Source organism: Diadema antillarum, unplaced genomic scaffold, assembly GCF_040938485.1.
Source record: "Diadema antillarum isolate AM-2024a unplaced genomic scaffold, OU_Dant_1.0 seq00000675_RagTag, whole genome shotgun sequence".
Classification (NCBI taxonomy): Eukaryota; Metazoa; Echinodermata; class Echinoidea; order Diadematoida; family Diadematidae; genus Diadema; species Diadema antillarum.
Window position 1 is genome coordinate 886,196 of NW_027271581.1, and position 18,681 is coordinate 904,876.

The 18,681-nt window shown below is 37.1% G+C and overlaps 1 protein-coding gene across 1 annotated transcript; it reads left to right on the plus strand.

The window, feature by feature from the left end:
- LOC139737017 (biogenesis of lysosome-related organelles complex 1 subunit 4-like) lies at positions 1–16,375 on the plus strand. The gene is made up of 5 exons (XM_071647692.1): positions 1–137; positions 8,427–8,498; positions 9,562–9,663; positions 13,483–13,608; positions 15,344–16,375. The coding sequence occupies exons 1-5, from the start codon at positions 30–32 to the stop codon at positions 15,470–15,472; spliced, it is 537 nt and encodes a 178-aa protein (XP_071503793.1). The 5' UTR covers positions 1–29; the 3' UTR covers positions 15,473–16,375.
- The last annotated feature ends 2,306 nt before the right edge of the window (positions 16,376–18,681 follow it).

Consider the following 18,681-nt stretch of genomic DNA (forward strand, 5'->3'; position numbering starts at 1 on the left):
AGCATTCACAATTAAACACTACAGTCGAAATGGCGGAAAATCCAACAGTTTCAGACAACCAGTTGTCTGCAGATGAATGTGTTGATCGAGCTGCATCTTCGTTTGCAGCATATCTTCGAGTTGAACCAGAGAAAGAGGTAATTATAAGTGAATATAACCAGGTCAAGCTGCAACAGTCGTCTCTATATTGATGCAGTCCCATATACTGCATTTTATGATGACTGACTGCGTGGTTCTGACGAATGCGATGCGGCGTTGCGTTACGTTGCGAGCTCGACCAGACGCCGTAGCGTCCCCGTGCGCCAGCATGGTCGCGACACTTGTGTACAGCGACAGGCCAGCTCTACCCTGTCTGGGTCCTGTGTGTGTGTGTGGGGGGGGGGGGGGGGGGGGGGGATGGGGTGCGAACTTCTCTTTACGGGTGATTTTAGATTTTTAGTCAAACATAAATTGCTTCCTTAGGCTTTGTCTTGCATGAAATGGATTCTTCTTCAAGAAATTTCTTTATGAAGTAGCCTACCCGGTACTGTAGAAACTAAAATATACCACAAAGTCAACGAGTGTGAGAATGATGATTAAAAAAAAACAACAATTGAGACTCGTGATCATGTGATTCTAATTGTGAGACAGTGACAGTATTTATGCTCTGTTGTACACATAACAAAGTGTACTGTGAGTGTAGGTAGGGATATTAATCCCTTTCACCATTATTAGTTGCCTGCTGGTAGCTGGTCCCTTACGAAAAAGTCCTGTGGTACTCCTGTGGTAATTACCACAGGACGGTACCACAGGACAGTACCACAGGAAAGTACCACAGGACAGTACCACAGGAATTGTCCTGTGGTATTTTGGGACATTCCACAGGACAGTACCACAGGAATTCCTGTGGTATTTTGGGACGTACCACAGGGCAGTACCACAGAACAGTACCACAGGAATTCCTGTGGTATTTTGGGAGGTACCACAGGGCAGTACCACAGGAATTCCTGTGGTATTTTGGGACGTACCACAGGGCAGTACCACAGGACTAGTACCACAGAACAGTACCACAGGAACTGTCCTGTGGTATTTTGGGACAGTACCACAGGACAGTACCACAGGTCGATCATGACCACACAGCATTACGACAGGGCAGTACCACACAGCATTTCCATGGTACCACAGGAGAGTACCACACAGGATAGATCGAAAAAAAAAAAATCTGGGAGAATTTGAAATATCAAGGAATATTCCTGATAGGTGAGTGATGGATTTCAGGACAAACATGGCCCTACTTAATAACCTGTCCTACTCCTAACATATATATAACCTCAAACGAGAGTCTAATGGCCAAGTGCCAATCTAGTCCTATAATAGATCTATATGGGTGAGAATTTTGAACGATGTACAATTGGCAATTTTCGCACCTTATGACATTCTTTCCCTTAGAACACGCCAGGATGATCTAAGAAACCAGATTTTTTCATGTAATCTCAAAGATTGGTAAATTTCCTTTCAGGAAATATATGGTTTGGTTGACTTTTGCCTGATATTTTTCATTTGACATGGACTTACAGCGTAAAAATACGGTAAAAACGCTATTTTCACAATAATTTTTGTTTTTCAAACTAATGATGTACATTTTTAAGCGTACGTGGCATCTAATATCTGACCATGTTCTGGATCTGACATATCATGGGTATGAACCATAAAATTATAAGAGTTTTATGAGCACGTATAAAGTCACAGAGAACAATTGAAATATCAAAGTCCTAAACAGACGAACGTCCGTGATGCTTTTATTTCTATCGCTGCTGCAAATTCTACTTTGTTGTCCCAACTGTGATGTATAGGAAGATTTGGTGTTCCACCTAATGAACATATCCTGCAAAAATTGTACGTCTGCTGGCTGTACATGGGACGTAGTATTCTTTTATGCAAAATTATACTCAGTTTTCGTCACGGACGTGCTTCCGCTATTTTCTTATAAAGATCGTATCCCATTAAACGTGATTGGCGATATTGTTCTGAGTCGTAATCAACTAAGATCTAGCCACACGATAATATGTTTGTTTTGAGTTTCTGTCCATCCTTTGTCAAATAGGAACCGAAATTATATTTTTAGACGAACCTCCGAGAAAAAGAGAACGTCCGTGATGATTAAAACGTTTTCGAGTGGGACATCATCTTGCTTTGATGACGAAGGTGCATTTTACCTTTGGCTCTCTAGCCGAGGAGCTACATGCTATTTTTGGAGCGGACTGAGGCTTGTCCGCAGTTTTTGGACCATGCAATTCACCGAAAACCAAGCAAATAATCGATATTTTCTCTGAAAATTCACCTGCTGATCCCCCTCTGAGCAATACATATGTTGTAAGGATGTCAGATTTCTTATAATTTGCATTGACAATACCTTTTCAAATTTTTGAAAGAGTTAGGAAGGCTAGGTACTCTCTGCCGATTAGTTATCCGTCCTGGAACATGACCCTATCAGTAGAACGAACGTCCGTGACAATTCCAGCGAACGTCCGAGACGTATGCAATCCCTCCGATAGGGATAACTTGTCCCGAAAGTGTCCTGTATTCTTTAAAACTTTTAGCTCAAATAGCCACAAATAAAGTTTTACAAAGTAAACAATGAGTTTAGAGCAGTAGTTTCAGAATTCTTAAGGCGTTATGTGATCATGATGAACAAACAGTTGAAAATTTACTCACAATTTTTAGCTTGTTTTCCCTCTAATTATACAAAAAACAGCTAAACGCTGAAAACAAAGTTATAGGAAAATGGAATTTTGCGTAATCTTTAATTTCTGTGCATTTAAATTTCTTTCTAATGAGGATCTGGAGACAATTTGTACTGTTACAGGTTCTGAAAGTTTCGCTCACGGACGTTCTGTCCGAGAAAGGAAATTTCTGATAATTACAAATATATCACTGCACATAAAGTTAATGTCAGTTGAAAATATTACCAAATCACCGAGTCGCTCATACCCAAAGGTGAATAATGTTCAGCACTCAATTTACTTGTAATAACAAAAGGAAAACGTTTTGGTCACGGATGTTCGTTGGTAGAATAAGTCAATGGATTACATAGTAGAAGAAAGAGGATCAGTGCTACTTTTTAGTGACAGGTGCTCCAAGTGTTTATCTTTTGAGTATGGTAGCTGCCGTCTCAAACAGAACACATCCAGTTTTGGTCTCCATAACGGACGTTCGCTGTAATTGTCATGATATTAAATGCCTTAATTCATTCTTATTTTTCTCTTCATGACGATTTTTTTCTCATTCCCTAAATAGCCTGGACATGCTGCGACTAAACAGAAAACAGAACCAAAACAAAACAAACCGAAACAAATCCGAAAAGTGTTACGTAATCACTTGCAGGATAATGACGGAAGAAGTCTGTAATGGGCTGTGTTGAAGAAAAAATGGAAAAGTTTCAAAAGGAAGTGGAAGCAGTTGAATGAAAATGACTGAGAAACAGAGAAGGGATCGAGCTCCAACACACAGAGAAAAGAATTGCCAGTGCACCTCCGTTGTACCAAATTCTTCTGGAGAAGTTTTTGTTTGTTTGTTTATGTTTTTTATTCATCGAGATGCCGTCACAAGCGAACAAAAATAATGCAGTATACAATTATTGTCTGATGAAAACAAACAAATCCTCCGCTTATCATCACATGGTGTTGTTTTATACTCATCAATGAAAAGCAATGTTCATTTGTAATTCTTTCCAAGATTTTTTTTTTCATTTTACATTTAAGAGACAGAGAGATAGTCAATTTGTTTGTGCTTTTGTGCTTACTTTGAAAATGCATGTTAAACAAAGTAATGATTAAGGATAGGTTTAAGGTTGCACTTTGATACGTTCGCTCTTCCTAAGATTCGTTCCTCCGATGTCCAAAGGTTTGTCGTTCCGAAAATGAAAAAAAAAAGTTTTTAGTTAATTAAGGAGGTTTGTTATTGAAAATTTTCTTATTCCGAAAGTTTGTTAGTCCGAAAAATAAATATTAAGGATCATTATTTTTAGGTCCGTTCTTGTAAAAGTGGAAAGGGCTTGATATTCGTTTTGGTGAAAACGGTTATTATGAGGTTTTGAAATTTGGAGGATTTTAGTTAACTTGTTTCTCCACATTTGGATAAGCGAACATGATTTTTCATGTTCCAATTAATAAACATTTCGATTAACCTTCGGAGATTCCTATCATTTACCGAATAAAAAAGCTTCATAATTATACGAACTCTATCAATTTTCGTATTGACAAACTGTATGAATAACGAGCCTCCGAAATGACGCGCTACAAAATGTTTGTTATAAAAAACCATATTGTATGATATCGAAGTCACAAACATCCATCCAAGTTATAAGGACTTATTGTGTCTTGTTATGACGAAACTTCGCAGTATCGAACCTATTATAATTTCTGACTAATATAATAATACAAATTCTCCTCGGTAACAGTGTGTAACACAAGGAGCAAACATAGAGGGATTTCTTCCCAACGTGTTCGTTTGCCCTCCCCAGCTAAACTTCGTATGTCTATAACGGAGCACATTTCTGTTGTCTTTCTATATTAATTCTTTGTCATAATTTTAGCTGTGACCATGTTCGTTATAAGCAAAAAATTGCATTGTAGACTTTAGATAACAAATTTAGGACCTGAATCTTTACTTCATGATAACGAAATTTCGATAAATATATTCATTCTCAAGGATGGACTACGTCACTGACATTACACGTACGTTTGTACGTTCATTTACGAGAGATAGAAAAATTGTTTTCTTTGATTCCTCAGTATGAGAAGATAAACAAGCTTATATAATTGAGAATTGGTAATATCTATTCAGGATTTTGCGGAGGAATTTGTTCTCGACATGAAATTGCTGTTTGTTGTGAGTAGAATGCGTTTCCAACTCAAGAGAGCTGCATCTTGTTTGTTCCGAACGTCCGTGAGCTACATGCGAACCTCCGTGACGCAAACTATGCTATGTTTGTTGGGTTATAGAGACTGCCTAGATCAGATACATCTTAAAAAGGTATGTTATTATTTGGGAGTGAGGATTAAAGTATGGGATAGCGAAATAAGAGGTCAAAATATTGAGTTTCTGTAATATGCGCGTAAAGTGGAGAAAGTGTTTAGCGGAAGAGCAATATTTCAACAGAAACGACGAATTTAGTTAAATCATCAGTTGTCTGCCATTACGTACAGGTTAAGAGTACAAGCTTAATATTCTGCAAGCACGTACACGTGTCCCTAAAGATATTTTGTTAGGATTTTGAACTGAATCAGATCTTTGCAAACTATGTTAAGTGGTATTCAAGTGTATGTGCAGCACTATTCCTCACGGACGTTCACTGCTCTGGACATGGTGAACTTCAGCGGTGAATAAAAACTTGTTCCTCTGGGAAAATCCTAGTATAATTGGGTTCATATTAAAGCTTGAGTTATACTCTTTCAGGTAAGATGAATAATTTGGAGAATTTCCTACTTTTTAAATTTTGCCTTGTTTTGGCTCAATTGTACATCGTTCAAAATTCTGACCCATATAGTCATATTCTATTCCTAGGTAGCCATCGACCCTATCAGTACATATATATATGGCCGTCTATCCGTAAAGCATTAAGGCATGGTTACTAACTCGATTATACTTTATTATCAAGATATGAAATTACACTTTCATAACAATATCTATGATATTGGGAATGACCATAATTAGACAATCTTTCATAAAGTTCAAAGTAAGTTCCACCATTAATACTTTGACTTTTTAAGTCATATATGTATTTTCTAAAATCTAGAGTGCTTTTCATGAATATTCATGAGCTATGTAAAAATTTGTACCACAGGAGTACCACAGGAGTACCACAGGAGTACCACAGGAGTACCACAGAAGTCCTTGAAATTTCTCATGCTTTACATCAGCACTTTCACTAAATAGGTAATACTGTAGGAGTATATTAGGACAGGATAAGTAATGGCAAATCAATTGTTATAATTCACAGCATAACTCATCTATCAATTAATTGAGGAATATTTATATGTGCTTTTTTGTTTGTATTTTTGTTATAAATTTCAGTTGATTCTGCCTTACAATTTTCCTGTGTGGTACTCCTGTGTGGTACTGCTGTTTGATATTCTCCTGATGTGATAGTCCTCTGGTATAAAATGTTAAGAAAAAAAATATCCTGTAGCATTTTTCTGTGGTACTTACGAATTTAATTTGCTGTGTGGTACTTCTGTGTGGAATAGCACCATATTATGACTTTCCTGTGGGATTTTGGACAGTTCCTGTGGTACTCTCCTGTGGTATACATCGAAAATTACCACAGGAATTCCTGTCGAACTGTCCTGTGGTACGTCCCAAAATTCCACAGGACAATTCGTGTGGTACTGTCCTGTGGTACGTCCCAAAATACCACAGGACAAGTCATGTGGTATTGTCCTGTGGTACTATCCTGTTGTACTTTCCTGTGGTACTGTCCTGTGGTACTGCCCTGTGGTACTGCCCTGTGGTACTGCCCTGTGGTACGTCCCAAAATACCACAGGACAAGTCGTGTGATACTGTCCTGTGGTACTATCCTGTGGTACTGTCCTGTGGTACAATGTACGTCCCAAAATACCACAGGACAATTCCTGTGGTACTGTCCTGTGGTATGTCCCAAAATACCACAGGACAAGTCATGTGGTATTGTCCTGTGGTACTACCTTGTTGTACTTTCCTGTGGTACTGTCCTGTGGTATTGCCCTGTGGTACTGCCCTGTGGTACTGTCCTGTGGTACTTTCCTGTGGTACTCTCCTGTGGTACGTCCCAAAATACCACAGGACAAGTCGTGTTGTACCGTCCTGTGGTACTATCCTGTGGTACTTTCCTGTGGTACTGTCCTGTGGTACTGCCCTGTGGTACGTCCCAAAATACCACAGGACAAGTCGTGTGGTACTGTCCTGTGGTACTATCCTGTGGTACTTTCCTGCGGTACTGTCCTGTGGTACTGTCCTGTGGTACGTCCCAAAATACCACAGGACAAGTCGTGAGGTACTGTCCTGTGGCACTATCCTGTGGTACTTTCCTGTGGTACTGTCCTGTGGAACTGCCCTGTGGTACTGTCCTGTGGTACGTCCTAAAATACCACAGAACAAGTAGTGTGGGACTGTCTTGATGGTACTATCCTGTGGTACTTTCCTGTTGTACTCTCCTGAGGTACGTCCCAAAATACCACAGGACAATTCATGTGGTACTGTCTTGTAGTACTGTTGTGTGGTATACGTCCCAAAATACCACAGGACAATTTGTGTGTATACTGTCTTGTGGTACTGTCCTGTGGTACTTTCCTGTGGTAATGTCCTGTGATACTGCCCTGTGGTACATCCCAGAGTACCACACGAGCCTGTGACACAGTACCACACAGTTCCTGTGTTAACATATATTTGTGTGGTACATTGTGTGGTACCAACCAGTACCACAGGGAGTACCACATGAGCCTGTAAAACAGTACCACACAGTTCCTGTGGTAACATTTATTTATGTGGTACATTGTGTGGTACTGACAAGTACTACAGGGAGTACCCTACAAGCCTGTGGTACAGTACCACACAGTTCCTGTGGTAACATTACAAGTGTGTGGTACATTGTGTGGTACCGACAAGTACCACAGGGAGTACCACAGGACTTTTTTGTTAGGGGTCGCCTTCAAACTCCATGTGATACATAGAATAAGCTGATTGAATCTTCTAATTTCAGTCATTTGTTTGAATGCTCTGCCCTGTTAGTTGCCTTCTCGGAAGTCTGATATTCTTTGGTTGGAACAATTTTCAGAGACTCCAACCCCAAGCACCTTCTGATCTGGAGATTCTCCCGCCCGAAACCCCTAGCAAACGGGAGACTCCAAGTTGATGTGTGCGAAGCGCGAAGTTCCTAGGATTCTATATGTTCTCTGGTGCTATCTTAGGCTTATTTTTTCAACATACGATAGAAATGAGTAAGAAATCCTTTCCACTGGGAGACACAGAGCCAGGGCGGGAGAAATCAAATCTCAAACGGGAGAACGGGAGATTGTGCAAAAATGGGCTTTCGGCGGGAGATCTCCCGTCGAAAACGGGAGAGTTGGAGTCTCTGAATTTTATGTGGCCACATTTTAATGTTTTATGAGCAAGCTACCACCACAAGTTACCAGTACAGACAGGACCAACAGCAGTAGTTTAAGGAACAAGTCCCCTCCAAAATACCAGGGACTGCAAGACAAAAGGTGCCTTTCCAAAGATCATTACCATTAGGCCTTTATGCAAATGTCTGAGCATTTGTTGAAAGTAGATTTTGTTGGTCTAGATTTTGTGCATTTCATCATCTTAAATCTCTCTAATCCTTCTCTTTGTCCACATGGCTGAATCTATAAGAAAAGTTGAAAAGTTGTCTAAGTTATTTGTCTGTATCTTGTTTGTGGATGGACAGAGTAAACGTCTGGAAGAAGAGATTGAGGAAATGCTGACGAAACTTGAGGAGTTCCGGGCAGTTGTAGATATGGTGAGTATAACAGTAACAAGCTGACTCACTGCCACCAAACACACACTTCATACTTATGCCATCAACTGTCTATTAACATGTAAAATATATATATGTGGCCTAGAAAAAAAACCCAAGATTAGTTCAAAACACAATTTGGATTGCAGCTCTTTGATTTCAGTCTAGTAGATTATCCTGCCTGTTCAGTCATTTGTTAACCCTTTTAGGACGGACTGATTTTGCTACAACACGCATTTCCCATAGACACCTGCCCGATTATACCCGGACGTGTCTTCAACGGGTTAAATCATGTACTTCACAAGTTTTTGCTCTGTTTTGTTACTCTTAAATAGCTTATCCTTATATTCATTGAATCCCTATATTCATTGACATTTATCCAGAACTAATGCAAGTCTGCAGCAAAATGTACAAAAGGGAAAAAATTATCTGCATGCAGCCATTTGTCTCTTTAATACAATATATCAATATACAATGTAGTATCTTACTTAGTCCTTTTCCACCCTATCTTATTTTCATTTTGATAATAAAAAACAGACCACAGATCTTGGACAAGAATGTGTTTTTCAGGTGTTTTTGTTTTATTTTGTTTTGTTTGTTTGTTTGTTTCTTTTTTTTTTTTTGGGGGGGGTTGTTTTTTGGTAATTGTTGGATCTTTCACTTACAACCCCCCTTTAAAATTCATCCTGACAGATTGCTTTTATTTATGCTCTTCTCCGTCTGTTACTCTTACTTCTTGTTATAATAATGATAATAATAATGATTATAATAATAATAATTATCATCATTATTATTATCATCATCATAATCATCATCATTATTAAAATATTTCACATTGATCATCCCTTTTCATTGAGAGATTGGGAAATAAAGGAAAAACAGAGAAACTGTGCAACATTAGTTTGCAATTGTTGCACTCACATTCATGTAATGTTGATGCATTGCAAACTTATGTTTGCTTGAACTTGATTTATCATTTCTTTTGATATCCTTTAACTGTTCTCTATTCATTTAATCTAATTAAATAGAACTTACAAATTTCCCTCTGCCCCCCTTTTTATTTCAGGTTCGAACAGACACATCTCTTGCCCTCAACAGAAGCCTCCCAGAAATATACTCCAAAGCCATGGAAATGGATTCCATCTTCAAGAAAATTGACCAACTAGAGGTAGTGAAATGAAGAATTATTCACAGTGTCGATGTGTCCCTTTCATTCTTGCTACAACTCTGTTCGGTACTGGTGTACCTTCATCATAATTTTTCAAAGATTGATTTCTTGAAAAGCATAATAATTCTTGCAATGATAGAACATCGTCAATGCGGTTTAAATGGAAATCCATTAAGGTCAAGTATTTCCAATTCATTTGTTGTTGTTTTGCTTTTTTGTAAATAGTGTTTTCCGAGCTTGTGGTAGTTACAATGTATCAAATAATGACTTGATGTTTTGTGGGGCTTTTTTTTTTTCAGTGTAATGGCTGAAGTGATACATTCGCTGCTGCTTGAATTGCACTACAAATTGGCGTGATTAAGTACAGGACTTTATTACTTTCCATTGTAATTGAGTCATTAATTCAGTCTATCATGCTACAAAGTTTCATAGGGAAGTATAAAACCCAAATGAAACTCGAAAAGAGAAATATTCCCGAGAAATGTATTGCATTCATATTCTGTTTGAACTGCCATATGTCCATCAGGATAGTTCACAATTAGAATTGCTCATTCTTTGTTTTCATTTTCATGCCCCCACCCACAGTTTCAAATACATCAATTTTCTGCAATTTCATTAACATTGTACAAAACAATATTAGTACGGTATTATAAATACTTTCAACTATTGTCGTCATTTTCATCAATTATACAATACATATATACAGTGTAATATAATTACATGAGTTACATCTTAATTTCCAAACAGAACGATTGCCAAGAATAAACACAAAGCTTGACCTTTTGCTAACCGAAAACAAATAACGTTACAATGAAGAAAAACAAGACGGTCCAATGTGATGCTCGTGGAATAAGGGTTAGAGAGAGAGAGAGAGAGAGAAGGGGGCGGGGGGGGGGGGGGGGGGGGTGATAAAAACTTCCTAATACTAGTGATGTGAAGATTATACAAGCAAGGAAACATTATAAACATACCAGAAGTTGACCACTGTTAACACTGAAAAATGCTTGTTTAATTTCAGTAAGATCAAATAATGAAGCTCAATGAAAAATTGTATGATGTGCAGGATATGTCTGTCTTGGTATACAATATGTGTTGAATATCTGTGTGATATAATTTTGCTTGTAGGGAAGAAATGTTACAATGCTGAATCTTCAGCAACCTTGTTATCACATTATCACATTTGGTGAAATACAGCACCAACATTGATATTTAGTGATATACAGCTCTGTATTGTCATTGTGTCTGATAATTTGTCACATCAGCACTATATGTTGTAGAGAAAAATGTGATAGGACTTGTTATTTATTCACACAGGTGAGGTGATTACATTGTATACGGGTCAATCCACATCAAATCATCCAATTTTCAGAAAAGTTGTCACCCGGCCCCTCCGATTTTCTTTAAAATCGCACCAAATGTTCCCCAAAGTGTCTGATGGAAAATCCCGAAATATTTTGCCCCAAGGTCAATTGGTTGCTAAGATACAGCCTCACATAGCAACCGATGCGCATTCCAAAATATTAGTTTTAGAAAATTATGCCGAAATTAACAAATTTACAGAGCCCCTATTTTTAGAAGCACTTCAAGGTCAAGGGTATAACATTCATGATCAAATTGACACCAAATCTGAAAGAAGAGCACAAATAGTTTAGAGCCTTAATATGGTAGGCTGTCAGCTTTCATAATTCTTGAAATATTGCCCTGTGAAAAGTCATTCAAAACACATATTACATGCAGTGCAATGAGGAAAATAGAGCGCCTTATTGTTTTTATCAAATTTTGGATTAAATTTCAAGGTCATTATTATGTAGTAAAAGTGTTTTGTGGTATACATTACTAAAATATGTATTACAGACTACCCCTACAACAAATATCACAGGGCTACGGCTTTTCATCTTGAAAGCATCATATGGACATTTGAAATGTCCTCTAAACCCAATATGTGATATTACATGGAAATTTGGCCGTTTACGACCATTTTCAGTGGGGTAAATTTACCATTTAACATTTCGGTAGCAAAATTTCTTTGGTAACCCAAGATAATATAGGTAAATGTCTATCAATACACAAAAATTGATGCCATTCCTAGGTGGGACGAAGGGTGATCCGTGACCTTGAATTTGACACATTTTTCATTTTTGTCAACTTTGAGGGTGCTCTCCGTAAAAACGGTGAGCACGAATCCGCTGATTTTTTTCAAAATTACTGAGCAAGTCAAAGCCTTCAACAGCATAATATCTTAGAACCTGAGGTGATGAAATGTGGAAGATATTAGCCTCTAAATATGCATTGGGGCATTTCCGTGAGTTGTGCGACATGACCACCAAAATTTTACCCGCATATTTCAGGACAACTGATAATCTTACTTTGTTAGCCATAGTTTGAAGTGTGTGAAACCAACTTTACCTTTAAGAAAAGTTCCCTTTTGTGCATTTTTATACCTTTTGAAACCAGAAAGCATTTTTTGACCTAAAAATCCCTAAAAATGCATTTTTGTTGCTCTTTGTGATTATCTTTTATATTTGAGGCTCAAATCAAACTTTGTTTGGTTTTACAAATCAAAAATATATTAATCGAGCAGTAAATAAAGTCGAGACCTCGATATAAGATATGTTCTTCGGACACCAGCGTGCTCTTACATAGCTCGAGAAGCTGCTGTAACGTGAGTTACCGAAACATGAACTTTTTAACCTAGCAATTTTACTATGCCCAACTGAGACATGGTATTTTGGATTATCAAATAACTATGCAGCACACATTCAAGAAATATGATGGGACTTATAGTCTTTGCTTCAAATTCTCATAACAGAGGTCTTAAAATTGTAACGTGAGTTACCGTGTAACGTGAGTTACCACAATGTAACGTGAGTTACCAACATGATTTTTCTTTAATACCAAGAAATGATATGAAGGTTGTGATTGTAAGTAACCAATGAGTACATGATTACTGAACTCTTGTATTAAGATTCTATTTCCAGTAGATTGTTATTCTCTTGGTCTCTCTCTATCACCAAACCAACTGGTCTACATGTACAATTATGTATTAATTACACATGTTCATCACATGCTTCAACAGGTTCCATATTCTACAGTGCATGTATACTGATCTGTTACAAAAGTTGTTAAAAGACATTTCCTCTAAAGCTGCATGGACCTTGTTCCAGCAAATTATCAAAATTTTGTGATAACTATTAATACAATGTAGCCTTCTGATTGGGATAATCACTGCATGATTACTCTTGAAAAGTTCTTGTTTTTGTATACCTGTATAGACCAAAACCATTGTTTATGACGCTGAAACATTTACATGTGAACAGAATTTTAAGATTGGAGCTCGCTTCCTGCTGTTTTTTTCTGAGATTTTTGAGAACTGAACATTGTGAATTTGACACGCTTATGTGTTTGATACTATTCTACTCTGAGGTTTTAGCTATATTGTTGAAAAATCCTACAATGAAACTTTTCCATGTTTACTATAATTTACTTTACATGGCTGATCTATTACCAAAAACTTGTTGAATGTGAACCTCATTATCAGACATTTTCTTTAAGAGCTGGACAGTTATGTACCTTAAAGCAAACTATCAACATTTTGTGATATTAATAGTTTCATTTTAAAGGAAATCGGAGGGGTCGGGTGACAAGCACTGGATGATTTGACATGGATTGACCCATACCCAAAACTAGCATTTGTGGTTTGAAAGGAGTAGTCCTACTATGCTTTTATCTGTGTGAATGTATGTGTGTTAGTGTGTGTGCTTATGTGTATGTGAAAGTGGCCATATTAGTGCATAAATCTAAGGCTCATGTTTCACACAGGAGTTCGTTGCTGTGGTGAGGAAGAATGTTATGGCATATGAAAACCTTGTCAACACGGCGGAGAAAGATCTCGGGACGCTGCACTCCATCAAGTCTCTTCTGAACTCATTCCCCTTGTTTTCCTCAGTAAGTGGGCAATGCTCTCTGCATAACTACCACGGTCTAGATCATTGGTTTCTCTGTCAAGTGGTGTGTCTTTGCATTCAATGACCAATTGTTTTTTAAAAGAGCTCCCTTGTCGCATTTGTGACCATGCATCACAAAACCAACAAAAAGTAACTAGACCTGAATTTTTAGTTAAGGACAGATTCCGAAAGAGCAGACTCTAAGCTTTAGATGTATTTCTCAATTCAAATGGAATGTCCTGACCTATCTAAATAATGGAAAGAAAGCACACACTCTGGAAAGTGTGAACTGAAAAAAGAAGCTCCGAAGTACAGGGTCTATTCAAGCTCTTAATCTTTAGCAAGCCGAGCTAGTTGTGGTACAAATGGGACAAAAAAAACCCACAACAAACAAACCAGGATGTTAACCACTGGAGTAACAACAGTGAAGGGATTATCAGATTAAGCTGAAATTGAGCCTACTGTATCAACACATTCTGTCCATGATTAATGCCAAATTTCAAAGCAGTACCATAATCCTTTCAAAAGTTATTGGAGCTAAAAGTGAAGAGTGTGCGAAGGATAAGAAAAGGGACTTCTAGAAGACATACCTGATCACACTACTCTACAAAAAGGGGTTGTAGAAAACTGCTAAAAACACACTTTTCCATTCATTCTATGATCCCGAACTTAAGATAATATAACAGAAGAATAACTCTTTCAGCCAAAATGAAAAAAGTCAAGATTGACGTGGCTGATCAGTTTCACCTTTTTTGAGTCCTCATGTGAAGTCAAGGGGTGCGACTTTTTGTTTGTGTTGTGATGCACGGTCACATTTATACACACTGTATCATTACCTCCAGACGACAATATATACTCTTGCAGGAATGACATATTTCAAAGTGTAAGAACAGCAATTAATATTGTGTCAAAGAAACATTCTCTTATACACTTGCTGAATTTTACTGAAACTGATGTATATTTAGTTGTCACTTTGCCTAACTTTTGATCCCTTAATATTTCCCAGATCTCCCCTTCCCTTTTCCTGCATGTCTCTCATTTTTTTTTAAACTAGTAACTACATGCAATATTTTCCTTTATATTGGAATTCCAGTCCAGTTGAAAGTTAGTCTGAAAAGGAGTAAAGTTTTTGTGCACAACAATGAAAATTAGATCAATATAAGATGAAAAATCAGGAAGTTATGACACTGAAAGTTCTCTAATATTCCAGGAAAATACTTCCTGAAAAGCCAATGTTTATATGCAAATAGTGAAGTGATGAGGTCATCTCCTCACAACTTGCCAAAATTTGGTCACATAAAAATTTAGAAATTTATGCCCGTGTATAAAATCCTGATACATTGTATTTTTAAATTTCTGAAGTTATTTCACTAAGATTAACATTTTGCTTTAATTCTTTCGACCAGACAAATTCAATTCGTCATATTTCTGTACAAGATCATTTATCAGGTGATGACATCATCAGCTCACTCATTTGCATATTCATATCAACTCAATGAGAAGTTTTCTGCAGAAATTAGCAAAACTTCACAATTTCGTAACTTCCCTATTTTTATCAGATGTTGATCAAATTCTTTTTTTTTACTCTTTTCGATCAGACTAACTTATAACTGGACTACGATTCCTCTCTACCTCATGGTTAGATATGGAAAATTAATTTGTTTTGAGTGCAGTTTGTGTATTGTCTTTCATGTTTTCATATCACCTGGTATTCTTTACTGTCATCATGATAACAGAGAAAAGGAGCCAGCTCCCGTCCCACCAAGAAATTTATAGCGCCCCCAGTTTACTCCACAAGTGACTACATCTCAAAGAACTGGACACAGCAAGAGGAAGAAATGCGTCATGGAGACACAGACGACTGATGCTGATTATTTGGCAGCTGGTATGCAACGGAACTTTGGAATCTCACACCATTGCTGTGGAATATATGCAATAGAGACAAAAGATGTGTGGCTGCTGTATGCAGAACTACAGAACATAAGTGTCTATACACGTATTTCTCTTCATGGATCCGATAGCAAACTGTTCAGTTCCCATTTTTTTTTTCTTACTGAATACCTTTCAAATCTTTGAATCCACTGTGGAGTCAGTGACTTGGTATGTCTTACAAGGCTCAGGCAAGCTTCTGATCGCTGGGAACAGTTGATACAAAGTGTGAATGAAAATTGAATAAGTACTTTGTATGTTAGTGACTGATCCATTTAACAGTGAACATCAAAACCTTCATTGTCCTAGCATGCACAGGTAGCAACAAAGAGTGGGTCAACTTCTGATATAAGAAATTAAAGCTATACCCGGGCTCAATGAGCCCCCTTCTGCATTTCACATTACATGTAATTTAAACAGGCAAAAGAAATATCGCTGAAATATGATGATTTTTTTTTTTCACATCTTAGTCACATTTTGAGACTCTATTCGTGAAAATTGGAGTAACATTTGCCGAGATGAAGCACATTTTCATGACCAATGTCACCAAAATTGGCAGTTTCCAGTGACATTTGTGTGTACAATGTATGGATTCTTTTTTCTGTGTTTTTCCTAGATAACATCCATTTTGCTTGTCATCAACTATGCCAGATAAAAAGAAGCAGTGACAAACAACAATTATTAAAAGAAATTTTCCAAAAGGTTATCATTTGGTAGCCAGATTGGGCAGCTAAGATTGAAAATGAAATTTTGTGTTTCCTTTTATCGCAGGCCACTACACTTGTACATCATTTGTTTGGCCCCCAATTTTCACATTGAAAGACTTAACCCTAATTAGGCTGGGCTTTTTTGGCTATGCTATATCGGGGGGGGGGGATTCCGCCCCCCATTCAGATCTCGCCTATGGAATGCGTGATCGCGCCGAAAATCGGCACATGCGACGCCCGTGACGTATACTATCAAAATGTATGGTTGTTTCTCCGAAAATTTTTTCGTATATTTTATATGAATTAATTATTGTAATTTATGCATAAAATCAGTTTTGGGCTCTAAATCACTTATTAATGCTCTAATTCAGCTAATTTCTTTTAAAAAATGTTTCTTGTATCATTCTCCTGAGACATAGGATAAAAAAAAATCTGTATCGAAATTAATTTCTTATGTATTTGATTGTTTTTTGAATTTCTTATGTATTTCTTTGTTTTTCGACCTTTTGTTTTTGTGTGTTTTTTGGCCAAAATTTGTCACAGACATTTTTCGAAGCTTTATTATGCTAAAATAAATTAATTTCGTCTATTCTAAGTCAAGATATGAATTTTTATGTGAATTAATTGAAAAAATACAATTTGCATTGGATTTGTACACAAAATCACGTTTTGGAGCAATTTTGGGGTTGACAAATTTTTTTCAAATGGGCGTCACGTCAAAACGGTACGCGCGGGCACAACAATTTTGGTCTCAAAAGTTGCGCGATACTTGAAAGAAAAAAGTCATGAAACATCGCGGCGGGAGCTTATCGAGCTGCGAAGATATTGCGCGAAACGTCGAGGGGGGGGGGGATTCCGCCCCCCCCCCCCCCCAGCCTGATTAGGGTTAAGTAGCCCGAATTGGCTATCGCAGAAAAAAAGTTTGTGCCGAGTCCACATGTACAATGTACATTGTATTGTATATCCATGACATGGTTGCTTGTCACCTTATTCTCTGTTATGGAGGCAGCCCTGATAAACTAAGCATCTTCACATGTCAGTACTTTCAGTAATAATCAGAAACTTCTGGATTTCCTGCATGTTATTTGTAATTTGGCTAAAAAGGGAAACATCCAAAAGAAAATGCTAGTTCATCTTTTACTCATTCCACCGTTGTATGCACTCTTTTTTCTTTTCTTTTTCTTTTTTAAATTTGTGCAGTCATTTTAAGAGGAATCTTGCTCTGAAGTGCAATATACAGTCTGGCATTAGTGACTTTGATATTAAGAGGATTGAGACAGAGAAGCTTTGAAGAGAATGTAGGTATTGAGATGGTCAATGTAGTCGAAATAACATATGTCTTATTTTATACGTCTTCCACTATGATTATAACGAGTAAATGCGAATTGTGGTTGAAGGTAATTTGCATGCATTTGTTACAAACATCTTGTCAATGACTGTCCTATTCTTGTATTTGTACGCGATTGTGAGTACAACGTACGTTTCAATTATTCCTGAGCTTCAGTGTGACAGAGATGTGCTAAATCATATTCACCAAAGTGAAGCCTCAGTATTGTTGTATGAAAAAAAAAGAAAAATAAAACAAAAACAGACAATTACATTCTAGTAATATATTTTGAATGAGCGTTTATTGTGCACTAAACATTAATTATGTACTGTATATGGTGAGATTTGCTGGAATTACCTTAATAAAACAGCATCCATGTATGTAATCATCAGAATGACAGTGTGTACACAATATGTCTACCAATATCTACTAGCATTGATGCAATAGGTGTGGCGGCATTTTGTTTCAAAGGGATGGTGTAATTTTGGCTGAGATGGGGATTCAGGTTTAAGCTTTTTGCGAGATAATTACATTTGTAGAAACCACTTATATTAGATAACAAGGACCACACAATTCTGAGAAGAATTAAAAGTTTATTTGGTAAAAATCGGTTTTGAAATGGCTGAGATAACCAAGAATGAAGAGGTCATAATAAATGGTATAACCCTTCTTTTACAGACCACTTTTTTTTTTGCTTTATTTTTTATTTTTGTTGTATTCAGTCATTTCAAAACCGATTTTCATCACTTAGACTATGAATTCCTCTTATAATCGTATGCTTTTTTAACTAGTGGTTTGTAATTATCTCACAAAAAAGTTAAAACCTGAATTTCCACCTTAAGCAAAACTATGCCATTCCTTTAATATTTTGTTATGCGCAAAAAAAGTCCCAATAATTGAAATGTTTGTTTTTAGAATTATATTACATTTCCAGAAGTCTTTTTGAGTGAGTATTCAAGGCCAGACCTCACCTTCGCTGTACAATGCAATAATAAATTAAGTACAACGGGCATAGGCATGTACAGTGTTGTGAATCCTGTCATATACATTTAACTTCATTAAATGCATTTACATTTGATTTGATTCGATTTGATTTAATCGTATTTTCTGT